At 38.9% G+C, this 25,316-nt stretch overlaps 2 protein-coding genes and 1 long non-coding RNA gene across 3 annotated transcripts in view; 2 read left to right on the top strand and 1 right to left on the bottom strand.

Annotated features, from left to right (window-relative positions):
- GPX7 (glutathione peroxidase 7) lies at positions 1-8,898 on the top strand. Its single transcript, XM_063166117.1, has 3 exons — positions 1-229; positions 6,274-6,535; positions 8,334-8,898. Exons 1-3 carry the CDS (start codon positions 23-25, stop codon positions 8,495-8,497), a joined length of 633 nt encoding a protein of 210 aa, XP_063022187.1. The 5' UTR covers positions 1-22; the 3' UTR covers positions 8,498-8,898.
- On the bottom strand, positions 301-24,357 carry LOC134423253 (uncharacterized). The gene is made up of 3 exons (XR_010029037.1): positions 24,285-24,357; positions 4,913-5,015; positions 301-1,431 (listed from the first exon to the last, which is right to left on the bottom strand). It is a non-coding gene; the product is annotated as an uncharacterized LOC134423253 (long non-coding RNA).
- SHISAL2A (shisa like 2A) overlaps positions 24,190-25,316 on the top strand; it is a 19,641-nt gene continuing 18,514 nt past the window's right edge. Inside the window, exon 1 of the mRNA XM_063166118.1 lies at positions 24,190-24,442. Coding sequence (XP_063022188.1) covers positions 24,261-24,442 — 182 coding nt within the window. The 5' untranslated portion in view covers positions 24,190-24,260. The remainder of the gene's footprint in view (positions 24,443-25,316) is intronic.

The following is a 25,316-nucleotide window of genomic DNA, read 5'->3' on the forward strand; positions in this document are numbered from 1 at the left end:
CAGAGCGCGGCGGCCGTGCAGCATGCTGGACCCGGAGGGCAGTGTGGAGCACCAGCCTGCCTCCTCCTTCCCCAAAGTCCTCCTCATCCCTCTAGCCATGCTCCTCGCAATTGCAGCGCTCCTGCTCTTAGCCTTTTCCGCTACGCGGCAGAAGGAGCCTGATTTTTACACTTTCAAAGTTGTAAACATCAGGGGCAAGCTTGTGTCTCTGGAGAAGTACAGGGGCTCGGTAAGTGCGGCGGGGAGGGGCGGCTCCCGCCCGGGCAGCCCTTGCATGTCCGCGGAGCGAGCGCGGGAGAGAGCTCGGAGCCTCGGTGCACTCGGTGTGCCTCTGGGCTGCTCGCTCTGTGCCTCTGCCCTTCGGCCAGCCCGTCCGGCTAACACAGGCTCCTCTTCTTCAATAAAGCCTTCGCATCTAACCCCCGTGTGTGTCCGCGTCTTCTGCTGCTGCAGCCGCCTGTAGACGTGGCAGGCGGGGAACGCTGCCCTCCTGCCGGTTGCTCTGGATTCTGCCTATTCCATTAGAAACTCTGGAAGTTTGTGTCTTTGTGTAGCTTACTTTTGGAGTTTATTTCTGTCTTTTTACTGCATGACTTTTTGTGTGTTATTCTTATTCAAATCCTGTTCCTTTTTAATGTTTTACATTAAAAAAAAAAAAAAAAAAAAGGGATTTGATCCGTGGCGAATGGAGTTAACAGATTTCACCGTAGCTAGTAAAAGCATGAGACATTACAAAGTATCAGAGTATAGTGAAATTGTAACAACATCATGCAAATACTTCTCTCGCTTTTTAGTGTGACAGCAAGGACACGTAGATAAAAGCACATATGCTTTTATGATGTCTTCTAAATTGTATTTGCATCTTATATAAAGTACTTTTAGGCAGAGTTTTCCATACCATTTTAAAACAATGTCCCTGATTATAATCTGATTTTATTTCATTTCATTTTATTAGCGGTTTGATCATCTAGAAAAAATCGGTACCTATGGAAAAGTGAACTTAGCACACTTATTATACTTAATACTACAACCTCTTTTAGCCTCTTTCACAAATTATAGAAGCTAAAATCAGCATAAATCCCACAAGTGACACATCTGTGATACAATCAGGCAGTCCGATAGTTTCACTGATGCCCAAAAAAGCAGCATCACTTCTCATTTTCAGCCTTTTTCTCCAGCTTTGTAGTTACACCTTCCTTTCCCCCTCCTCAGATGTCTGAGCTCACTGGTCCAGAACAGCAGGTCACTGAAACATTGGCAGGAAGACAGAGAAGCTTAATAGGGAGATGCACATTTTCTTGAGCTCAGCAGAAATGGATACTGATGGATTTGGACTGAATGAGAGGCCTAAATCCTCTCTGGTCAAAGTCCTCATCCCCCATCATTCACAAGTGAGATACAGCAGAACCAGTCCCATGCCCACTCAAATATCTGTTGGAGAAAAACATGGAAGCTGTTTAGTATTGAGCAATATTTGTGCTTTTTAAATGAGCTCCTTCCAAAGGCTCCATCAATAAATCCTGTTACTGGGGCATGTCTTGTCTGCATGTTATCTGCTAATCTGAATAAACAATTACCACTTGTAGCTTCTCTATCTCAGAGCCAGAATCAACATGGAAAGGAGTTAAGGGGGAACTTGGAAGAATTCCTTACGGCCACTCTGGGGGTGTTGATACCCTCTGGAATCCCAGGAACAGGCAGATTCAGGGTGTGGGCTGCATCCCAGGGCTGTGGTTCCAGGCTGCCCTCGAGGCATGGCTGGTTTCATAAAGGGGAGGTCTAGAGCTGTATCTGGGAAAGATAAACCATTGATGAATGGTAGTCTTTGATCTCTGCTAGGCCACATGGAATAGTTTATTCCAAAAAAGCGACATTCAGCTTCTGTGTGGAATAAAAGATAGATTTGCATTCAGAGATTCTATTAATGTTCAGGCTACCTGCTCCTTGATAATGTATGTGGACAATTTTAAAGGAAATTGCAGCAATAAAACACATCCCTTTCTGTCATTATGTTGTCAGAACTCAGTATCAAGATAGAAAATGGTTAATTAAAACTCCCATTTATTTCTTAAAATAAACTTGATTAAATCTGCAGTTAGATAAGTAAAGTCATAGGTTTATCATAATATTTTAAAGCTATTAAAAGAAATAAAATATTATTAAAGTGCTACGTGTGTGCTGGGGGTGTTTTAAGGAAAGTGAGTCACTAGTTAGCTCCTGGAACAATAGTCTGTTAATTGCTAAACCAGCTTTTACCAGCCTTAAGCTTTCTGGCAGATGCAGAGAAGACATTTTCTTCAATTCAGTCATTCAGCTAATTTATTTAAATAACTACTTAATTGGTAGTCAAGCAACTTACTAGGAATTGAAAAAATCCAAGGGCTTCCAGACTTAAAAAAATTAATAAAATCTGCTAATTCTAAAACCACAAGAGCCATGCTAAGTATAAACAATCAGTGCAATTCATGACCGACAGAATCATTCTTCAATAAATCATTATTAATATAAACTTGTGTCTATTCAGATCATTGAAATGATTTTTTCATAGTAAGAAAAAAAAGGACTGATTGATATTAATTCTCTTTCTATTTGAGTGTATCTTGATACAAACCCCAATTATCCTATGTTATATACCAAATAAAGGGAGGACCATTACCACTGAGAAAAGAGTTCCACAACTGACATAGATCCAAAAACTCTCTGGTTCACTGTGTTGAGGAGGTCATCCTTCTGTGGTTTTTCCACACTCCCATAAAATGTTAACCCATCACTCATCTACATCAAAAATGAAGGACAGTGATTATGGTTCAACAAGAATCAAGAGGATCCAAACAAGATTAGTTTTCTATCTAATCTAATTCAATAATCTTGTCTTTTATTGCATGATCTGCATCAGATATGCTGTAAGAGGCAGTATTCTTACCAAAAATAGTACCTATTTGGGAGTCAGAGCTCCCAAACATCAACTGTTCCCTGCTGTGTTTGTGCCTATCTTGATGCAATGGTACCAATCTACCACCCAGCTCAGTGCAGTGTGCTGGGGTGGAATTAAGCAGTGTCAGTGCAGTGCCTTTGCAAATCCTGAACCATAGGTGCTATAATCATGGAAAAGCATTAGGCACTATAGCAATTGAAGTATTATTTTTAAGTAAATGTTATAATTGAAAGTACTGTAGGCACTTTGGACCCGGATGCACTGCAATCCGAGGCTGTGGCGCTCCTGGGTGTGGATAAATGCACAGCCACTGAATTGCCACACAAATATTGCTATTTGTTCCATGAAGGTGACAGCTCAGTGAGTTGGTGCCATCTGACACTTGTGGCTGGTTCTTCCATAGTCACACGGAGCCAGTTAAGAATTTCTGGGTCTAAAAACTCAGGTATCTGTTGCCTCTGCTGACAGATCCACAAAGGGTTACTTGAAGCTGAGACAGATTCGTAAATCTGTCCCAGGATTTTTCCCTAAAGAAGGCACTCTGGTGTGAGCATTAAGCAAAGAAAGAAGAGTTTTTGCAGTGTTAAATGAGTTCACTACTAGAATGCATGGGTTTTCTAAGCAAAGGGAATCATAGTTTTAAGAGGTGAGACAACAGCTGATAAAGAATTCAGCTGAAGCAAAATAATTTTTGTGAGGTCCATTGAACTGTTTGCACTGCACACTAGGTGGTGTGCTTGACTTGCACTCTCAGAGCCCAAAGTCAGGCATATTGAACTTAAATCACTCATAGTTGTAAGAAGTCAAAGTACAGCCTCTACGTGAGGGCAAAAAGAGTGATTGTTATTTATTAAAAATAAAATGCAGACCAAAAAATATCACTGCATGATACCAGACATCTAATACCAGACATCTGAAAGATAACTCAAGAAAGATTTTTAAAGAATAATTTTAAACATTCATTGAGAAACACTAATAGATCACAGAAGTTTTCATTATGTATGTTAGTTATACTTTTAAGAGGTTTGCAGTATTAAATGATGGAGGTCAGCAATGGAGAATTCAGTTACAGTGAATGCATTTTTCTAAGGAAAAAAAAGAAACATAATGTGTCTGCCATCCAAGAAATGCTGAATGTAGTTTCCATATGTTTTGGGGGAATATGTTTGGAAGTTTGCACTGTTGTCACTGTGAGCTCTCAAGCCTTTCCCCACCATGCCAAGAAACCACTGGTTTTAAACAGCTGTAAATTAAAATAGTTGTTTCATTTTGAGTGAATCCTTTCCAGCCCTCTTTTTACCTAAAATCAAGTAAAAATGATAAAAGCTTAGTTGTTTTCACTGACAATTAATCCTTCATATCTGTTTTAATTTGATCACAATGCCTACACAACCTTATTTACCCCAAACCTCCAATGACAAATTCTTACATTACACTTCTATTTGAGAGCAGGTACCAATAGAGTTGAATTCAGTAAGGTGTATGAATACTTCTGCATCAAGAAAATCCCAAGGCTTAAGCTATAATTTAAAAAGCCTCTAAAATTACATGTGGAAGAGCTACATGTGACTTCAGCTCTTAGATACAAGTTATCTTTACTTCATACTAAATTACTGTTATCACTATGCTTGATAAATCAGATTAATTGAAAAGAAAATAACTGCCAATAGTTATTTTTTATGTCAGACATACAAATTCTGTTTCAAATGCTGAGAATCTGCAACAGGAATGCATCATAAAATTATTGCCTCTTCTCTGAAAAAAAAAATAAATCTAATGATATGCCATAACTTCAGATGTTTTAGGAGACTGAATTTAAAATTTCAGACAGAGCTTGTCTGAATGAAAGTGATGATTTGGAGGTGAGATGGCTGCAGGTCCTAGTTCATACAAGTGTACAGGGGTTGTTTAGATTGTATCCTGTAGACACACTCCACCACAAAGAAGATTTCACCAACTTGTGCTTTGAAAGATTACCTGTCTTCCAGGGGAAACAGTGCCACTCCAAATCCACTTTAAATTCAGTAGCTGGACTTCCATGATCCTTGTGGGTCCTTCCAAGTCAGGACATTCGATGACTCTGTGATAGCCATATAGTTATACAAAGTAGAAAATACACAAAGTGTCAATATTTTATGTAATAAATTACAAATACCAACATCCCCTTAGGTTTTTCTTAACTCATTCCTACCCCTTCTACACATCTCATCTTATGATCCCATATATTACCCAGATATGTACCTTTATATGCCAGTTGGTTTTCTGGCTTTAAAAACACTATGCACATGTAGCCATTTATTTTTCACTAAATATTATTTATTTCACACATCCTCTTTCCTTAAATACTTTTGTATGAAAGTATTAGAACGGACTCAATTTATGTAGAATGAGTGGCAGCTCACAAAATTTGTGAGAATAACAAAACTATAAATCTAAAATTCTTAAAGGTAATTAAGGCTAAATTATCTCAAAAACCAATGAAACATTCTTCAAGGCTTTGAGAAACTATGATATGTGTTAGTTCAGAGTTAGGTCACTCAATATCCCAGACAAATTCTGCTGTTCCTGTAGTGCTCACCTGTGTGAGAGCTCCCTCCCAGGTGGGTCTGTGCTGGCAGACGTGCCTGTGCTCATATCTGACTGACACAACATACACAGGATTGAACATGATCCAGTGCAGGAATGACCTCAAAGGATAGTGGGCAGCCTTCACTTCCTGGAATCTCTAATTGAGGCAGTAAACCTTTGTGCAAAAACTGTTGCTGTTTTGTCACAACTGAGTAGATTAACTCTAGAAGTGATGGGGAATTTTACAGCCCACACTACACACACCAACCCCAAATCCTGTAATTGCTTCTATTAACTTCCAGGTCAAGATCTCAACACTAGCAATGATAAATGGAACAGACACTTCTGCAAGGACACTTAATTTTGAGCAAGGAAACATGATGCAGAGCAGATGCTTCACAACAGATAAATAAGCAACAAAAAATACATTGATTTGCAACTTTCTTTCATGCAACTTAGTATCTCTTAGCTGGATAGTCACTTCTTAATTATGCTTAGAAACTGTCCAAAAGGCAGAATGGAAAAACACAGATTCTCAGTAAACTGAAGATTAAGATTTCTTAGCAGTTGGTTGATTATCTTAATGCTTGCTAAAGAGGAATACATAAAAGAAATATTAAATCTTCCTTTTGTGAAGAGAAATCAATGTAGTTTCAAATATGTGTTCAGTCACAGTTTCCTAGACATATTTTTTATTCTTTTTAAATAATCTACCTGTTGGAAAACTGACACGTGCAACACATTTTTAAATGTGCTCTCTTGTTCATCAGGTGTCTCTAGTTGTCAACGTTGCAAGTGAGTGTGGGTACACAGACAGCCACTACAAGGCCTTACAGCAGCTGCAGAGAGACCTGGGCCCGTACCACTTCAATGTGCTGGCATTCCCCTGCAATCAGTTTGGGCAGCAGGAACCAGACACCAACAAAGAAATTGAGAGCTTTGCACGAAAGACTTATGGTGCCTCCTTCCCCATGTTCAGCAAAATCACGGTCAGTGGAGCTGGTGCAATTCCTGCCTTCAAGTACTTAATTGGTGAGTAACCTGGAATGCTGGAGGGTTGTTTCTCCTGCATAGACGTCCTCTGACACAAAATACCATCCAAAGAAACAAGAGATGATGTGCTGACAGAGTTGTCAGGCTTGAAGAGGTCAGAAGTCATGTAGTCCCTCCTTCTGCACAAGGCAGGAATTCTTCAGCCACCTTTGTCTTACCTTCTCAAAAGATCTCCAGAGATGAGCACACATCAATAGCAGATGTCCTGTAAAAACTGGTCCAATAAACCTCTACATGGAATACAGGCCTTGAAATTCTGTCCTCTAGGCATACAATACCCTGACCTTCCTCTTTCCACTTTGCAGCCTCTTAGGTCCCCCTCCTGTGACATGAGTGCTGCAGATTGGATTTATAAGATTCATCTCTAGGGCTGTAGGATAAGTGGAAGCAAAGCACCTCATCATTTACTTCAACAATCAAAAGTGAAACCAGGCACTAGACAATGTCCTTAAATATTCCCTTCCTCATTCCTCCCCAGCACTGGAACAGCACACTGTGCAGTTCCAATCTGCTTTAGAGCCACACTGACACCTGAAGAGGTTTTGCTGGTTCTTACCAGCCAGCAAGGCAGGATGCTCCCTATCAAGGCACTGAACAAATGCTCTAAATACCATTTAAATGCTATATTAAAATGTCAGTCTTAATCCAATGTGAAGGAAATGTCTTTCAGCAATGAAATCTAGTAAAGCCCAGTGTGACACAGTATCACTCGAGCTGCATTCTGCAAGGACCACATCCCTGCTGCTTCTCTCCAGCACCACAGTGTTCTCCCAAATCCCTCAGAATTTAAAGGAGTGTGGATATTATTTTTCACTACCCCAAGCTCACCTCCTTTCAAGTATCTGTAATGAATCACTTTGCTAGCCAAATTTCCCTGTAATCCTCTTCACATCCTTTCATTTCTGTTTTGCCAAGGAGAGATGTTCCTGCAGACATGTCCCAGGAAATACAGAATTTGTGATTCCCTGCTCGCCTGCCCTCAGGGGGAGGCTGCTGGAGGCTGCATCTTTATTCAGCACAATGACAACATAGTTAAAAGTATAGGTCTGGCTGTGTCTTGATGATACATTGAAGTAACTTCTGATTCCTTGGGAGGTTTGCCCAGTGTATAATCAGTGGGAAAAAAAGGTGCTAATTGTCTGTAGCATCTGTACTTGTGCTTTCAGGGGCATGAGGTTCCTGGTCTATTTGAAAGTCCTGGAAATTTTGTTATTCACAGCGGAAGAGTAAAGGGTAAGAGTGTGACTCATGTAAAAGGGTATGTGATCAGGAAGGGGAAAACTGCAGTACTCATTTGTAGATGAAAATTAGGTGAAACCTGGAACAATTACTTTGTTATTTCTTCTTGAAACAATCTTCTGAGGCACATGGTAATGGGTGCTTTTGGAGGGAAAATTCTGGATAAGCAAATAATCAGTCCTAGTAAAGCTATATTGTCATGTCAAATTCCATTTTCCTATCAGTGTTCAACTGTATCAGTTATATCTCTATAGCACAGCCCCACACACAAATGCCGTCACACACTTCAACACTGATTATTGTGCTTTCTCCTGGCTCAAGCTTCCCTGTTTCCATTAGTCTCCAAGGGACCACTGTCTAGTTAAAGCTGTCTGTCAGAAAATTAATCTTATTCAGTCTGAACTTCCTCTTAATTTTACATTCCTTCTTCCTCTGCAAGGTTAATCATCAAATTGACATGAAGAAATGTCAGGAATTGGCTAATGTGGTTTTCTAATATTTAAGTTTTTGTGTTTTTTTTTTTTTCTTTCCCCTGTAGCTTCTACAGGAGAAGAACCAACCTGGAACTTCTGGAAATACCTGGTGGACCCCAATGGGAAAGTAGTAAAGGCCTGGGACTCTACTGTCTCTGTTGAAGAAATAAGGCCCCATGTTACAGAACTTGTAAGGAAAATCATCCTAAAGAAGAAAGATGAATTATGACTTTCAAAAATCTCAGCATGTCAATTGCATCTTAATTGAGAATTAGGGCTGGACTTTGTCTTTTCACATTCCAAAAGAGAGGATATAGGGAAAGGAAATTATGACCAGTTGAATCTGTATTCACCATTTAAGAATGCAGAAACCAGCAAGTTAACATGGTCAAAGTAATATGATATTTTTCTCTGACCAAATTCAGTTTGAGTTTTCTAGGAAAGAAGAAATCTTCAGCAACCGTTTTTTTCCCCAATTCAATTATTAGTTGTTGGTAACACTAAAGGAAATTAGTTCATATAGGAAGAAAGATCAGAATAATCAGAATGTTCTAGCTGGGATCTCCCTGATATCTGCAAATCTGTTGTCATATTTTGATTGAATAAAATAAATAAACTGAATAAAATAAACAGCAGAAATTGTATGATTGACTTAAGGTGTGTGCTAGGAAGAGGGCCAAAACAGGTAACTTCAGACCAGACAGATTTTGCATGTTCCAATGACCACAGCCAAACACAATTAATTTCATCTGTATAGAGAGTTTAGAAGGGCATGGGAGAAACACATCTGTAAAATTTAAATGAAAGAAGGATGAAGACAAAGGCCCTGTAAAAATTCTCCAGAAGCCATGAGATGAATTTCTGCATATTTTTTACCTAGATTATCAGATGATATTTGAATAGTCATTTGAACATCTGTAGGACCAGAGTCTACATGTAATGGCTATTTCTTTCTTCTATTAGCATTTTGCCTTAGAATAACTCTTCCTTCATAAAACTGATGTTAAATTTATTTTTCAGTTTATGACACAAAATTTTGCTGCATGTACAGACAAAGATCAGACAATCCAAATTTTTTTCTATGGAAATAATTTTTCAAATATTTAATTCTTGCATAATGTTATATAGTTTAATACCACATTAGTGTTACAGATGCTTAATGGGGCCTTTTTCAACTGTAGCAGCCAGGCATCTGCTCAGCCTTCAGAAGTCTCTAGCTCATGCCAAAATAATAACACTAACATTTGCAGCCTCATTGTTCCTTGACAGAAACCCTTTGAAATCTTCTCAGGAAGAACTCTTTTTATCTCAACAGAAACCCAATGTTCCCATCCTGTTAACCTCAGGATGCCTTAAGAAGAATCTAGCCTTGTCCAGCTGCAGTATTATTGACAAGTGAAAGCTTTTTTGTGCTTTCTGATGCTCTCAAGGAGCACAAGCAATGTTTGTCCATATTGTTGTCAGGGCCCATGTGTACAAATAAACCTTAAGTGACCCTGCCATGGTAAAGAGTTTTCCAAGCTCCTCAGTGCCATTAGAGCTGTTCAGCATCCAAACAGGCTCTTGTTGAAATCAAAGGCAAATATTATGGCTTGGCATGGGCTGGCTCACAGGACAAGAGGGGAAAGAAGAATACTGACTGGACTCATTCTGTGGAGCTCTCCATGGAAGTAAGAGCTCAGGGACTTTAGGATTTGCAGGAAGAACACGAAAGGCAGAGATTATACTGCACAAAACAATCTCAAATTGCCTGAAAGAAGCTGAGAGCAAGTTTTTTTAAGTTTCAGTGAAAAAAAAAAAGAAGGGGTGGAAGAGAGAATAAAAGGAATAAAAGGAAGAAGTAATAGAAGAACATAAGTAAAAGGAGAAATCAAGTAAAAAAGGAATGAGAAGAAAGTGAAAAGACAGTTTGCAGCCAAATAATCTTTGGGACAAAATGCGCACGGAAATGTTAAAGTCTGAACATTGATACTAATGAGTACATTCCAAGCTCTATCTGCTACTTCTCACTTGAACTGTAACCTAAGAGTGCAGGAAATTGATGCTTGTGGCAGTGAATATCTGTATTTTCCTCCTCTGATGGTGAGAGAATTGAACTCTATGCCTGATTCAGTAATTTAGTCTATTCTTACATGGATCACTCTAAGACAATGGTTGCTAAGGATATCACAAAGGAAGGAAAATCAGGCCCATCTGATACTGTGCAGGGACAGAGAATCCAACTCCTAGAAAAGGAGGTCGGTTTTTACTCCACAGATTGTTTCTCTTTTCTCTGCCTTTTGATGCTAAAGCAATGCCCCAGCATGCTGTTAGCACGTGCTGCAGGGCTTAAAATTTTCTCCTTAGAAAGCTTGTTTCTATTTTATACCTAAAGCCTGGATGAGACCAACCTAAGCTATAAAAAATGTTTTCAGCCTTTTCTATTTCCATTTAGCTTGTCCAACTTCAATCAGAACACTGGATTTGCATAGAAGGAATCTTCTATTCTCTATTAGACAAGTTCTTCAGGTCCAAAGAGACATAAGGGCAAAGATGATTTGGGAAGGTTTTGTCCTATATGGACAAATATTGTTTGTGCTGCTTTTAAAAGCATTGCAAGGCACAAAAAAAGCTTTCACTTGTCAATAATACTGCAATTGGACAAGGCTGGATTCTTTTTAAAGCATCCTGGAGTTAAGAGCAGGGGAACCTGAGCATTCTGTTTTTGTTGAGATAAAAAGAGTTCTTCCTGACACGATTTTCAAAGGGCTTCTGTCAAGGAACAATGAGGCTGCAATTGTTGGTGCTATTATTTTAGTGTGAGTGAAGAATTTCTGCGGTCTGAAGTCTGAGCAGATGCCTGAGTGCTAAGAATCACTCCAGACTGATGCTGTCAGAATTGATGTTCTTACAAGCTTGGCCATTTAAAGAGAACTAAGGCAAGTATTACATATGCAAGCCTTGAAAAACAACATGATTTTAAGCACAAAACTGCTTTCTCTGAACTTAACAGATACATTTTCAGTATTAAATTAGGCATGACATAGATTCCATCCCTTGTTGCACTAAGTCAATTTGTAGAACAAATGCTTTGGCCTTTTAATCAAAGTTCTGGAGTAAAAGTAAATATTCTTAGTTGTAGATTAATACATCTCTGGTCACACTGTAAGTACTTCATGAATCCCTGCTCAGAAAAATTGCAAATCAAATTGCACTGAGTTGAATTTGACTGTTGAGACTATAGAGAGAGCATGCAGAGATCAGAAATTACTTTTTTTGCCTTGCGAATTCCAGCACTGTTTTAATCTGACAGAAATCTTCCCTACAGCAAGTTCTGAAAACTGCAAACCAGCTCTGAATCTATAGCATGAAACTATTTTTCACTGCTACTTATCTGCTTTGCAGAGAAAACAGTCGTGTGGATTAACAGATGAGCACATTGATGCCTAGAGAACAATTGCCTTGATCATCTAAGACTCATCTCCTACAGCTTGTACCTTTAAAGGTGTGAACTCTTGGCCTGTTGATTTACACTTTAAACTAAGTACCTGAACACGAATGTATGCAGCCATGTGCACCCTCTAACATGCCACAGGGGAAAGAAATAATTTTAAATATAAGTTTAAAATTAGGGCACTTTTGATCTTTTAAAACTTTGTCTCACAAGGAATGTAATAATCAGACCTACATGAAAGCAAAGTTCTGTTTTGAAATGGAGTATGCTACATTGAAATAGAACAATTGAATGAAGCAAAAGACAGGGGTTTAAATCTCCTTTTTTGGCACTGTAAGGAGAACAAAGCCAAATACACTAGTTATCCTGACAGTCACAACTGGTGTTTTAGATAGATGCTGGGGATGTTTCACTTGAGTTTCTATTGTGATTTTAGTCAGAAACTTCAGTGGCAAACCAGACACAATTTCTCTGTGCAGGATGGTACTCAATATATCCTTTCAAACACAATAGCATCTCATTCAAGAAATTGCTGATTTTAGTTAGGATCTTCAGAAGACTGGACATCTCTTTGGTTAAGCAAACAAATTTTATGCTACCTTTGATTATTGAATCAACCAAATATATTCTATGCAGAGATAAATCTATACTATTCTACTCATAGAGCCAGATGGAATTTAACAAGCTTATTTCTGATTCATTCACAGAAAGTGTCAAGTAAGCAGAAGAATCAGGTATTCTCTATGACAATTAACAGACCCTGCAGTAAAAGCATCATTGACAAAACACAAACAAAGAACAAACTTGGTAATGCCTGATCTGTAATTGCAGTTCTGTGGAACCTTTCCCCATCAGATAGAAATTAAAGATATTCCAGCTTCAGGGAGCTGTAGTTTTAGTTTCCTTAAGTGAAAGAGGCAGTGACAAAGCTGTTAGTGTATTACATAAAACAATCCTCTGGTTTTTGTGTCCCCCTTGCCCTAAAGGCAAGGTTGTTTCATCATAATTAGTGCTTTCATCTGAATTATAGGATGAACCATTATATTTTTCTTTATCAAGCAAGGAAATCTGACAATGATAAATAAAGAACAGCTGGCAAGGAAAATATTCATAACCACAGATTGTTTATCCATCCTTTGGAAAAGGGCACAATAGTCAAACTGTTCCTTGTAAGTAAAGAACATGCTGAATTCCCTGTTTAAATTATAAATCAGCTTCTCTAACCCTTAGTTAGAGTCACATCACTCATTCTGATTTGTCATTACTTTTATATTCAAAATACTTCTTATTTTATTACTGGTATTTTCCTGTCCTCTGGAGAGACCACTAACCACTAGAGATATGTAGGGAAATGTTTTTCTGGCATATAAATATCTTAGATTTTAAATCTCCTCTTCAAAATCTGGGCACAGTAATTTAAGTTTTCAAGCAAAAGTAAGCCCTAAACTGTGAGTCTGCTTAAGCTGAAACATTTAGCTGGATGCAACTGATGAGAAACATTTCAAAGCTGATATTCACATGTTCAAACTTTATTAATAAAATACTAAAAATTAAAATTATTTCAAACCAAGAAATAGAATCTAAATGCAAATATAAAAAGCTTTGATGATTTTAAAACTTAAAAAATTTATTTTGTGAATTTTGTAAAAAGACATATTTTTTTACAAGTTTCAGCTTAGGGAACAGCTTGATTTAAAAAAAAAAAAAAAAAAAAGAGAATTCTTGTTCTTTTGAAAAGGTCTTGCTAGCTTCAGAGACTACCAATCTATTCTGCCTTTAGCTATACTGAAGTCAACAGGAATATATCATTGAGTAAAATTGCAATATCAAGTCTCTCTCTGATTATATGAATCACTTGGTTTTATTGAATACTGGGAATTGCAAGACACCGTTTCTAGTTGTTTACTGCATGCTCAGTAAATGTGTTTGTCAAGCCACTAAGAAACTGGGAACAAAGAGTTCATCAAAACAGTTTCAGAAAACCAAAACATTTCAAAGAACTGACTTAAAAATAATATCATGGGAATAATTTATGCAGTTAACATGTAATCAGCATAATTTTAATAATTTAAATAGAAGAAAGGATGTAAACCAGATTTCTTTTTAAGATTTTAAGAAGGTAAGAGAACACCAAGAGGCCGCCAGGTGATAAGGGATAAACTTTGCCCAAGTTTCAGGTAGGAAGTTGTATGCAATGAAAAGGTGTCACTGTATGTACAGATACAGGAGAGTTCAGGGTAAATTATTTCAATGCCAGAGGAAGATTTTAGAGCAGATGCATACTTCTGTTATCAAGCTCTGATAAAAACCTGAATTACTGCAGCTATGGCAAGTGCATGCATAATCCTCTGTCATCTACTGGGAAATCTTTCTGCCCTGTGAATAATTAACCTTGTCTGACATAGTTCTGTGTCAATTTTACCTGTTAATTTAAAGTTCATTGCTTTTCTAGCCTTTTACCTCTGACCATTTCTTTTGGTTCTTTCCTTGATGTCTCCTTCTGACACAATTACAGCCCACTCCACAAAGTACCTGTTGAGAAGTATTCTTAAAGCATCTGTTGGTAGGTCAAAACACAATTGACAGAAGAAGAAAAAGGGGTCCAATGGAATGTGAAATGATTTGAAGCAATTTTCTCTCTCTGGTCTAGTTCATGATCAGAGATTATTTTCTCACTTTCTCTATTAACAGCAGGACAATAAAAGATAAAGGAGATATTTAGGATGCTTATTCACAGAAATTCACAGAAATTCTAGGCTGGAAGAGACCTGTAAGATCATCAAGTCCAACCCATGTTCTAACACTTTATGTTGGTAATGTGTTGAAAGGGGAGCCCTGGATGGAAGAGGATCACTCTAGTTTGGTGCCAGGACTGGTATTTTACCTAATTAGATTTTAGAACAATTAACTCTGTTTACTTGGTGGAGTCATTCTGACTTGGGTCTCAAAAAGAGCTCTGGCCATACTTTTGTGCTGCAAAACTCAAGATGAGCCTCAGCCTGCTGTGCTTCTGCTAGAAAAACCACTCCAGTGCCCAGGATCAAGGCAACTAAATCTCTGAAAATCTCACTGAAGAAAATCTCTCATGAGTCTGTCCCAAGATGTGCTCTTCCTTATGCTCTGCACCAGGCATAGAAGCTCAGTAACTGCTACCAATGACAAGATCAATGAACAAAAATTACCTGAGCCTCCTGTGCATCCCAATCTTACAGCAAGAACTTGTCTATTTTATATCTTGCAAAACATCATTTCTAAGCACTTCAATATTTATTGAAAATCCTCCTGAAGAATACTTGTCCAAAATATTGTGTACTAGTCTGAAATGTGCCTGGTCCTTTTAAGTAAGCAATACTCTGAACCCCTTGTTGGAGACATTTCTTTTTCAAGAACACATCTAATGATTTTCTTCCTTTCAAGAGCATTTTGTACACATTAAAGCACTGCACATAAAAAACCTGATGCAGATTTCTGCATCCTGTAGTGTTCAGACTGGGTGCTCTCAGTGCTGGACTTGGCTTCCTACATTGGAAATGTCTCCTTTCTGACACAAAGTATATGAATTAATCAGTCTGTCATCTTATTTTCCTCTCATTTAGTAGAGTTGATAATACTAGGCAAAATATTTTTTATTTAATTAACAAGTGAATGAAATTACATCCTACATGGAGCCTGGTATTAAAATATACAGTATATTATGAACACAAGTCCTAAATTAACAAACAAATAATGTTGTATACCTTCAATAGCTACAGAGATGTGTTGGAAGGACCAAGTGCTTAGCATCTATAAATATTTGGCTTTTTTGTGTATTAAATCTCTAACAGCCAGCTAATAAACTCACATTCTTGTGCCTTTCAATTGGCTTGAATGTCAGAAATGCAGGAAATCAGCTGTTCTCAGGAATCATCTTGAGCCACAGTAACTGGGGAATAATGAAGCAAAAAACACTTGAAAAAAGAATCATTTGTGCTTCTAGCACATCACTATCAATGCTGCTTGGTTAGTGATCTTAGTTCATACACTTTATGCTTCCAAAACCAGCTAAAAACGCCCTCAATATCTACACCAGCTCTGGTAATTACAATGCCACTGGTCCCCTTGCCTGTTTGCAATAATTACCTGTTGGGAAGAGCAGGATGACGTCTCCGGGACTCGGTGGTGACTCACCACAGTGACCTCATGGCAGGGCACTGATTTTGTTACCACTATTCTAAATACATTTCAGCCCTTGATTTATGAGCTGAATGGATTATTTTCTAAAATGAACAGACAGTGAAGCATCTGTTATTTCCAGAGAAGTAATGAATGCCCAGCACTGTCCTGACTGTCAGGCCAGGTTTTCTTTTGTTTAGGCTTGCAGCAGTGAGCCAGCACACTTGTTATTTCTCTTCCCTTTGCATTCCTGTGTGGAAGATAACTCCTTTTAAAGCTGTTACAATAATTGGTGCAAAACTTAAATCAGTGAGATGACACTGCATTATTTCAAAAGAAAGCCCACCAAGTTTTTTACACTTAAAGGCAAATATTTCCATATGGCTGATAGCACAGAACCATAGAATATCTCAATTTAGAAGGGACCCATAAACTCATTGAGACCAGCTCCTCACAGAATCTCATTCACATTCTGCCAAAAAACATTGGCAATTTCTAGGTATAAGGACTCTTTGTAGAACAGTTAGGATTTCAAAATTTCTACACTCAACAGATAATGTGGAAAGCTGTAATGTTAGGTGGATTCCTACTTATGTTTGCCTTGTATAGGATGCTAATTTTATTTGTTTATATAATCACAATTCTTGTCTTTTTTTAAACAAGATATGAGACTTTCTGAGAACAAATTGCAGTAATATAAAAACATTACAGATTTCCTATAGGCATTATTCTGAAACAGAAAAGAGAATTTAGAGTGGGAGCTTCTAATGTAAAAATGTCTAGTGTAATAAAAATTCTGAATTTTAGACCTATAATGAGATAAAAAAGCAAATTTCCATTGGAATAGGCAGTGCAGTGCTTGTGTTTCAGCCTGAACATTTTGAATGTAAAATTTAAAATGCAATTCAAGGACAAAATAGCAACCAGTGATGCAAAACCATAAGAAAACATTGAAATTCATCTTCTTTTATTCTTATCTTTCTTTACATTGATACAAACACTGATCTTTTTGTCAACCTTTAAATTCAATCTTAGTTACATAAAAAAAACCAAACCACACCCCCCACACCAAAAGCAACCTAAACAATTGTCCTTTTTGAAATTTTAGAATACAGCTTTTCCAATTTTTAAAATAAATGTTATATGCTTTATTCTAAATTTAATACATACTGAATGCAATGAGGTTCAAAACAAAAAATGAATATTTTTAGTGAGATGGAACCCAAGAGTGTTTGCTATTGATGAAGGAACTATAGTAATAATAAAGAATGGTAAAGTAGAACAATTTTAGTCTAATATGGTAATAACTATATTCTGTTACTGAAACTTAGAGTAACCTCAGAGCATTGTGAAAAAAAAGCTTGATATTGATCTTTTGATGAAGCCACTAAACATGTGAGTAATACCATTTACCCAAAAGCATGTAACAAATGAAAGAAAAGCAAAGGAACTTAATCTTCTGCTTCCACGTTTGTACAGGTATCTCTAGTACCTTTAGTAAATCCAACCAGAGAAAGCAAGCTATCATGTGAAAGTTGATTATTTTGGCACCAGTAAAAGCAAGAAATAGAGAGCAACAGACAAATGAAGTAATTACATTTGTTTCCATAAGACAAAAAACAATGCTACTGTAAATTAAGGTAGTTTAGCTTGATTCTGCTTTGACTTCTTCTCTTGAGATGTCCATCATGCCCATCACAAAGAGCTGCACTTCAGCAGTAACAGAGACACAATTCCTGTCAAAATCCCTGGAGGAAATTCCAGGTATGGAAGAATGATGAGAAGATAGTTAAGGATGAACAGATACAATACATCTTATAGCTTCATGCAATTTCTAAGAGAACATCTGATTAGTGACACTAACACAGATGAAATGAATCCCTCAACTGAGATGTAGTTGGTGATCATTTCACCAAAGCAGGACTGAGGGGGTGAAGATCTGACCAATGGCTCCCTTGGCCCAGCTTCAGAAGGTCTGCTCTGTCACTCAGAGAATTCCATTTGTTACAGACTGTGTGGTAATCAGGTGCTCTGATAATAAGGGATACATCAGAGTAAGAGATAACAGTATATTTTAATAATTATTGTGCAAATGTAGTTAAGCTGAAAGACCTGTAGCTGTCTCGAAGACATAAAAACCATTAAACTTCTAGTAATTATTAGCATATTATATATATATTATTATTATATCCCTTTAATGTTCAGAGCCATCTTATCAGAGGATAAGCTGTGTTAGGTGTTCAAATAAGAAAATACTTTTTATTTTTCCTTTGGATCATCTGCACATTTTGGACAACTGCTGCTTGTATCCACTGGTGAAGTGAAAAGGGATTGAAACTGAATAAGGCTTTCTAATTTCAGCCAAAGACAGGAGGGCTATGGAAAATGGTTCTCTTTACAGCATCCCCAAATCTAGTAGTGTTCAGAGATGGAAAACAAACTCACCTTCAGCACCAGAAATGAGGAACAAAACTGAGCTTTTGAAGCTAGAAAATAAAATTGAGTATCTGTCAAGAAAACAATTGCTAAGAAAGGCTTGTGAGCAATGTAACAATGTCAGGAATGAAACACCCTCACGTCACAGACCACTGGAAAAATGAATCACTATCTGGGAGATGATCATAAGTATTACCAAAAACCACGGCTGAAGTAATTCTGTATTCCCACTAGGTATGGTTAACATTCACAAACAACTTTTTGACCATGCATTAGAAAAGAGCATGAAAATAAAGTCATTAAAAACTCATTGTGAAAGGAGCTGAAATCTTGCCAAAAGTTGTGTGGTTATTAGCTCTAAGTCTGGCATTTCTAAATTCTAAGTAACCCAATATTCTTTGAATGTAATTTTGCACATGTAATTTCTTCTGTTTGAAAACAAATAGAGAAAACAAGAGCAGAATTTGATGTTGGCAATGACATGAGTCATCTGAAATATTTCAAACCACCATACAGAGCTTTGCCACGTGAATTAATGAAATAAGAAAGTCACTGTTTGTCATTATATGTGCGAAAGAGAACTAAATGAAGCTGACATTTTTCCAGAGGATTTAAATATATTTCCTGATATAAAAGGAAACAAGCAGACAACTTATGTTCTGTTCCAAGCTTCACAGGTAAGGCACAGAGCTCCTGTTACTCCCAAGACTTGTCATCTTTGCCTTGTCCTTTCAATAAATCTCTTTCCTACTCCCATTTCTTCACCCTATCCCTGTTCCCAGCCTGTCAAATCCCAGCCTTCAATTCTTACATTTGTCACACCAGTTCCTGTTTCTCACCCCAAAATGGGTCAGAGCCCAACTCTTTGGCCTTAACACCTTCTTTCACACAGGACAGAAAATTTCAGTCCCAACAATAAGCTTTTTAAAATAAGAAGCAATTGTAAATAGGCTCCTGTAGGAAGTTTCTCTCCTGCTGCAGAATTTTAACAATAGATGATGTTACCCCCTACAGAAAATAGAAAGACATTTGTGTGGGAGGGTGGGAGGGTTAAAGAGGAAGAATTATTGCAACTTTGAGTTATAAATTAGAACAAAAGTTCTCTGTGATGGCTAAGTGACAGAAAGAATTCTGAGCCAAGACACACAAAAATATGCAAAAGAATGTACATAATTTTATAACAAAACAATTTTTGGTATTTGAAAAATATGCTTAATAGGACTAAATCTAAATTGTTGGCCTAAGAGTTTGAACAAAATGAAGACAATGAAAAGCTTCAGTTTGAGTTTACCATGAAAATGGTGGGAAGATATTTTATTGTATTATTTATTCACTGCTATGTAGAAGTCAGCACTTCAAACCTGTTTACTTAGATATTTCTCTTTTATCTTCAATTTTCGACAAAGTAAATTCAAAGCATGATAGAAAGTGACAATAAGCCTGTGAATCTATAATTTTCTGCTTTGTTGCTTAGTGTAGAATAAATGGTGAAAAGATGAAGAAACTTACATGTTTTACAAGTGCTACCTCTGATGGAGATCTTGCTTAAACAGTCTGAAATAACAGGCCCATCACTTCTAACTGTCCTGTAATTGAGTAACTCTGATTCAGAACTATCCCCATAATCATCCCCTACATACAGAAGCTACATACTTGCTAGAACCTTTTAAAATTTGCATCCTTTTATTCAAGTAGAAAATGCATTGCAGCATATATTTGTGTCTCTAAAATTATAAATCATTATGTTTTACAAGCAGGATAAATGACAGCAAAGTTAAATGCTTGAGGCAGTGTCAGATTGACCTTTTTTTTGTAAGGAACATGCCAGTTTTGTGCTCTCTACTCAGATAAGTAAAAACTATTTTCCTTTCTGGAAAGGAAAAAGAAATGAAAACCACTCAACCACAAAGACAAACTGCAGTCAAGACTGTTTGGTTAGGTTCATTTTTGAAAACTATTTTATGCATCTGACTGTTCTGCTTTTAGATAGGAGAGTAAGTGTAAAAAGGTAAGATTTGCTCCACTGAGTCATTATTCTGAAATATTTACCAATAACAGCACACAAACACTTCAGAGACTGAGGCCATTACACAAACACAAATCACTTTTCAGAGCTCCATCCTCACTGCAGAATTCCCAGTATCAACACTTACTAATTCTCTCTTTCACTGATTTTCCCCCTTAAAATTTTGACTGAAACCTCCTTTGAGCATCAACTTCCTGAGGCTCCAAATTGCTTTCTCCTTCTTCATTATTTAGCTCTGTGAAGCAGAGACAGCTGAAAGTCAAAATCTATAGCCTATATTGACTGGGGGAATCAATTAGAGGATAATGTGTGTGAAGTACAGTTAAAATGACTAGAAATATTGGTAGGCTCTACCAATCTCTAGAGTGACATGAAAAACTCATATAATGATACTTTATACATGTGTTCACTTGCACAGAGAGGATCTCAAAATGCAAACACTTTTGCATACAAGTGTCAGACAACCCCATCACTACCACAAATCTACAACTGGGAAAGCAACTTGCTCCCAGGTGGTTGAATTGAGAGCAGAACCCAAGATGCAGCATATCCTCTTGATAATTTCAGTGCCTCACTAATACACACAGTTCTTTTTTAGTCCTCTGAGTGACAGCATCTCACTGTGCTCCAAGTACACACCACTTAAAACTTCTGTGCCCCTTTCTGTTTTGAGCCTTATGCTGTCATCTGCCTTCCTGGAGTGCCTGCTGCTCATGTAACATGATAAAATATGTTATCTACACTAACTCTGATGTCAATTGAACTTTTTGCTCCTAATCAGAGCTTGTTACACCATCCTGACATGACAATTTTGTTTAACTGCATAATTTGCCACCAGATTCCTTTTGAAAGTAATTTAGGCAGCTCTTTGCCAATTAATAATTAGGTTATGCTCTTAAGGAAAACCTTGCATGTAGGTTTGAGGATTGATGCTGATCTAGACACCTGTATCAGAGCTCATAATTAACTTTCTGTGGAAGGTTGGCTGGTGGAAATGTGTCCCACAACAGTTAATATGAATGCTTGTTTTTAGCTTTAAGTAGTCATCAGTGCAGAAGCACAATTCACTTTGAGTTGTCTCTAAATGGAATAGCTAAATCAGGAAGTTTTAGCTTCTCTCTCAAGGCTCCTTTGCTCCAAACTCCAGAATCAGCCAGAAAATCTCCTGTAATTTGCTGGAAAATTAAACCAGCCCAGTTCTGCTGACCAATATCTTGTGGAGTCAGGATAAGTAAATAAGAGGCTGTGCACTTTTCACAATAATTTTCGTTTAGATGAAGATCACAATTATTTTAATGATTACAAAAATGCTGCTGTTTTAATTATTGCATAAACAACATACATATATTTATGCTAGGGAATTCATCTGGAAGGCTTGGAAGCAGTTATAAGAAACAGAAAGCTGCAGTTCCATGGTCCCAAGTATTTTGAAGACAGGCTTTAATTACAGCCAAAGCAGTCTCTTGGAAACCATTGTGAGTAACAGTAAATCAGTTGAAGATTTGCAGAGGAGTATGGGCTGCAAGCACCCAAGAAAGTTTGCACATTTTACCAGAATTAGAGCTGGAGCTTCACTGCACAAAGGACTCCTGTTCATAAGGATGATAATTCAGCACTCAGAGAACAGAAGTATCCTGTTTTGGATAATTCTGAAAGCTGCTCCTGAATTCCTGGATATGTTGTCTCTTACTTCCATGTGCCCCACAAAGGTCTTGGATCTGTGTTTCTCTGAAAGCTGGATGACCTCATTCTTAGGTTGAAACACATTCTTCACTCAGCAGAGAGAACTTCTCTCATCATTTGTAGAGTAACTTAAATTGATTTTGGTAATAGTGAAGAGAGAAGGAAACATATTTTATGAGGTCTGAACAACTAACTCTTACTGGAAGAGGTCTGTGTTTTGTAACTGGAATGATAAAAAATGTGATTTTTCTTCTGACATAAGAGATGATGCACATGTTTCCCTGGTCATTGAAGAGCCTCCCACTCCCACTTCAAATCCTGTTTCTGAGTGTCTCATCAAAAGAGAATGGTTCTTTATTTCAATCCTCCAGCAATCACGTAGTTAATTTAGTCACTGAGGTAGATAACTCAAACATAATTTCAAATGTTTCATATAAATCTTTCCAAATAATTGCAACAAGAAAGCACACTAATTATTGTCACCCAGTAATCATGGCAAATACAAACTGATTGCATGGTATAAATGAGTATACTGATTGATGAAACAAACAAACAAAAAACGATGTTATCACCCCAGAACATTTCAGCTTTCTTTGAAACTAAATTTCTTTAAGTTTGGACAAAGGATCCACCTTTACTCCAACTCTGACACAGATCTATCTTATACTCATTAAGAATGAGTCCAGGTTTGTGTAAGACTGAGCATAAAACTGGGATGGGTAATTTTATTTGTTCCACATCACTGCAGTAATAATTCTGAGAGGAAAATAGTTATCAGAGTTCTGACTAATGAGAGAAAAATCTCCAAAAGTAAAACAGCAGTGTGAAATGTAAAAACAACCAAGAATATTCTCTATTCCTGAAAGTCTCTTGACCACTTGATTTGGGAATGTTCACTTGAAAACATGAATTGAATGACTCCAGGGTTCATGACTCTCTGCCCTGGTTGTTGAATTCAGGTATGAACAGAACCTCAGTGAAAACAGATCAAGAAACTGTAAGACAAAGAAAAAAACAATCCCAGACAGATAAAGAGAATCAGAGAGAAACACAAAGATGGCAATTCACGTTTTGGAAGAAAACAGTTATTAGCAACTGAACAAGGTACGTAAAGACATTTAAAGAGATTAATATCTGTAAGACTGGTATTGGACATTTCTCCACCCTGGGAAGTTGTAAGACTTTGGTCTCTGTTGTGAACACAGAATTGGCAACTTCACAAAGTCTTGAATCAGGCTACAAATCCATGGCATTTACCCCTGCACTTCTTGGTTTCCACCACACCACATGTTGTTTAGCTGACTGATTCATACACATGGTCTGAGCAACCAGCTGATGGCTTTTGAGCTGAGGTTCAGCCATCCCTCCCTCATTAGAGACTTTCCTCAACCACAGAAAAACATCTCCCATGTCTTGGTGACTCAAATGACCAGGAGATTGGTCTCTTCATCTCAAATAACACAAGACACACAATAAAATCCTAACACGTACTGACACTATTGGTACAACTGAGGTGAAAAGGCTGCCTTGTGGTCTTTGGTAGATCATTTTCCTGTATGCATTTCAAGTAAGTCAATCTTCAATTTTATAATGAAAATAATTGATCTGATTGTATCTGATTTCATCGAACAACTCAAGTGATGAAGTTACAACTCACAAAATCTCACTGTCATCAGCCTTTTTCTTTGTTGATATTCAACACTCGACTTCTCCTGATGTCCCCTTTTCCGGAGTCTTTGCACCAGCCACACCACTGTCATTCATCCTCTCACTTTGTGCAGCTCATTTTTAAGTGCTGAGCCTGGTTTTGAGCTGGAGCTTTCCCCGCTCATCAATCCAAAGGGGCCTGACTCTTACAGAAGTGTGATCCCTCCCCACGCTCTCCCTGTTTTGCCTTCCGAGACCACACCCAGGCTATGAGTAAGGACGGACCCCTAAAAGCTCTCCTCCACATGGGACCCAGCGCTGAGGGCCAGCCGTTCCCCAGCCTCTGAAACCGCAGCCCGGGGCGGGCCGGCCCCTCACGGCGCTCTCCCGCCCTCCGCTGCCTGCCCTGAGGGCTCCCGCCACTCCCCGCCCTGTGGCAGCCCCGGGGCCAGTGGGCGCGGCGGTCCCCGCCGCCAGCGCAGCCCCCCGCCCGCCCGGCTCCGCCCGCCACAGCCACCTCGCCTTCCCTCGCCTTCCCTCGCCTCTCCTCGCTCCCGCCCGGGTGCCATCGAGCCGAGGCGCCGGGCGGGCAGCGGGCGGGCGGGCGGCCGCGCCATGAGCGCCGAGTGCAGCAGTTACCTCAACGCCGACAAGGTGCTGGTGAGCGGGTTCAGCTGCCCGCGGGCGGGCGGCGACGCCCGCGCCGTGTTCTGCTGCGGCTTCCAGGACATCAAGTACTGCTGCGATGACCCCCACAGCTTCTTCCCCTACGAGCACAGCTACATGTGGTGGCTCAGGTAGGGGAGCGGCGGTGCCTGCCGGGGTAGAGGCGCCGGGCGGGAGAGCCGCGGTCGCCCGAGCTCGGCTCGGGTGTGTGTTTGTGAGGTACTTGTAAGTGGGCACTTTCAGGCTGCCTTTGTCCCGCCGAGAGTAGCGGTAGAGCTGCATCTTCGGCCCAGAGAGACTCTTGCTCATGCCAGGGTAGTTTCTGAAGGAAATAACTCGTGATCTTGGGAAGGAAGGCTGGGAAACGCTCGGTGCCTCTGGCAGAGCATCCGGAGCGTCTCCCGCCCTTCGGGCGTGAGGGGAGCGGCTGTCTCGGGGCCTGAGCGCGTAAGATGCTGCGTGCCATGAAGTTCCCAGTGACTTGAGCTACTTTTCCATGTAAGATAAAGCACTACGCAACTTTCCACTTGGAAGGGGCGGATAACGAGCCTGGCGCTCTCCCGGGATAGTGCAGGGATCCGCCTGGCTCTGGCCGGATCTCCAGCAGCGGCAGGGAGGGCTGCGCTCAGCCAGCCCGGCTGCTCTCTGTGCCTGATTCCCCTCGGGCTCCTCAGCATCCACAGGCTGGCCGTGTCACGATGTTAGTACACCTCTGCATGGGGCTTCCACTCTGTTTCTTACGGACTTATTATTATCCTTGATTTTGTCAAATCCCCTCTGGGCTTGCTTATACCGTCTGCTTCTGCAACCCTGGTGGCAGCAGTCACTACCTGCTGTTCGACTATAGATGCTTTTATCTGATTTATATTGTTCCCTACTACTTTTCCAGAGTGTCATCTAGTATTCAGATTGTGAGATTTGGTGAACAGCAATTGCAGGTTCAGTTTCTGCACAGTGTTTAAAGCGTTGTGAGCATTTGGGGCATCCATTCTCAGCTTCACCCTT

Source organism: Melospiza melodia, chromosome 11 (genome assembly GCF_035770615.1).
Source record: "Melospiza melodia melodia isolate bMelMel2 chromosome 11, bMelMel2.pri, whole genome shotgun sequence".
Classification (NCBI taxonomy): Eukaryota; Metazoa; Chordata; class Aves; order Passeriformes; family Passerellidae; genus Melospiza; species Melospiza melodia.

Excerpts from the sequence above, each read along its gene's own strand:
- GPX7 (XM_063166117.1), top strand. The coding sequence starts at position 23 with ATGCTGGACCCGGAGGGCAGTGTGGAGCACCAGCCTGCCTCCTCCTTC. Across the intron at positions 230-6,273 it reads TGGAGAAGTACAGGGGCTCG|GTGTCTCTAGTTGTCAACGT; the intron begins GTAAGTGCGGCG and ends CTTGTTCATCAG. Across the intron at positions 6,536-8,333 it reads TGCCTTCAAGTACTTAATTG|CTTCTACAGGAGAAGAACCA; the intron begins GTGAGTAACCTG and ends TTTCCCCTGTAG.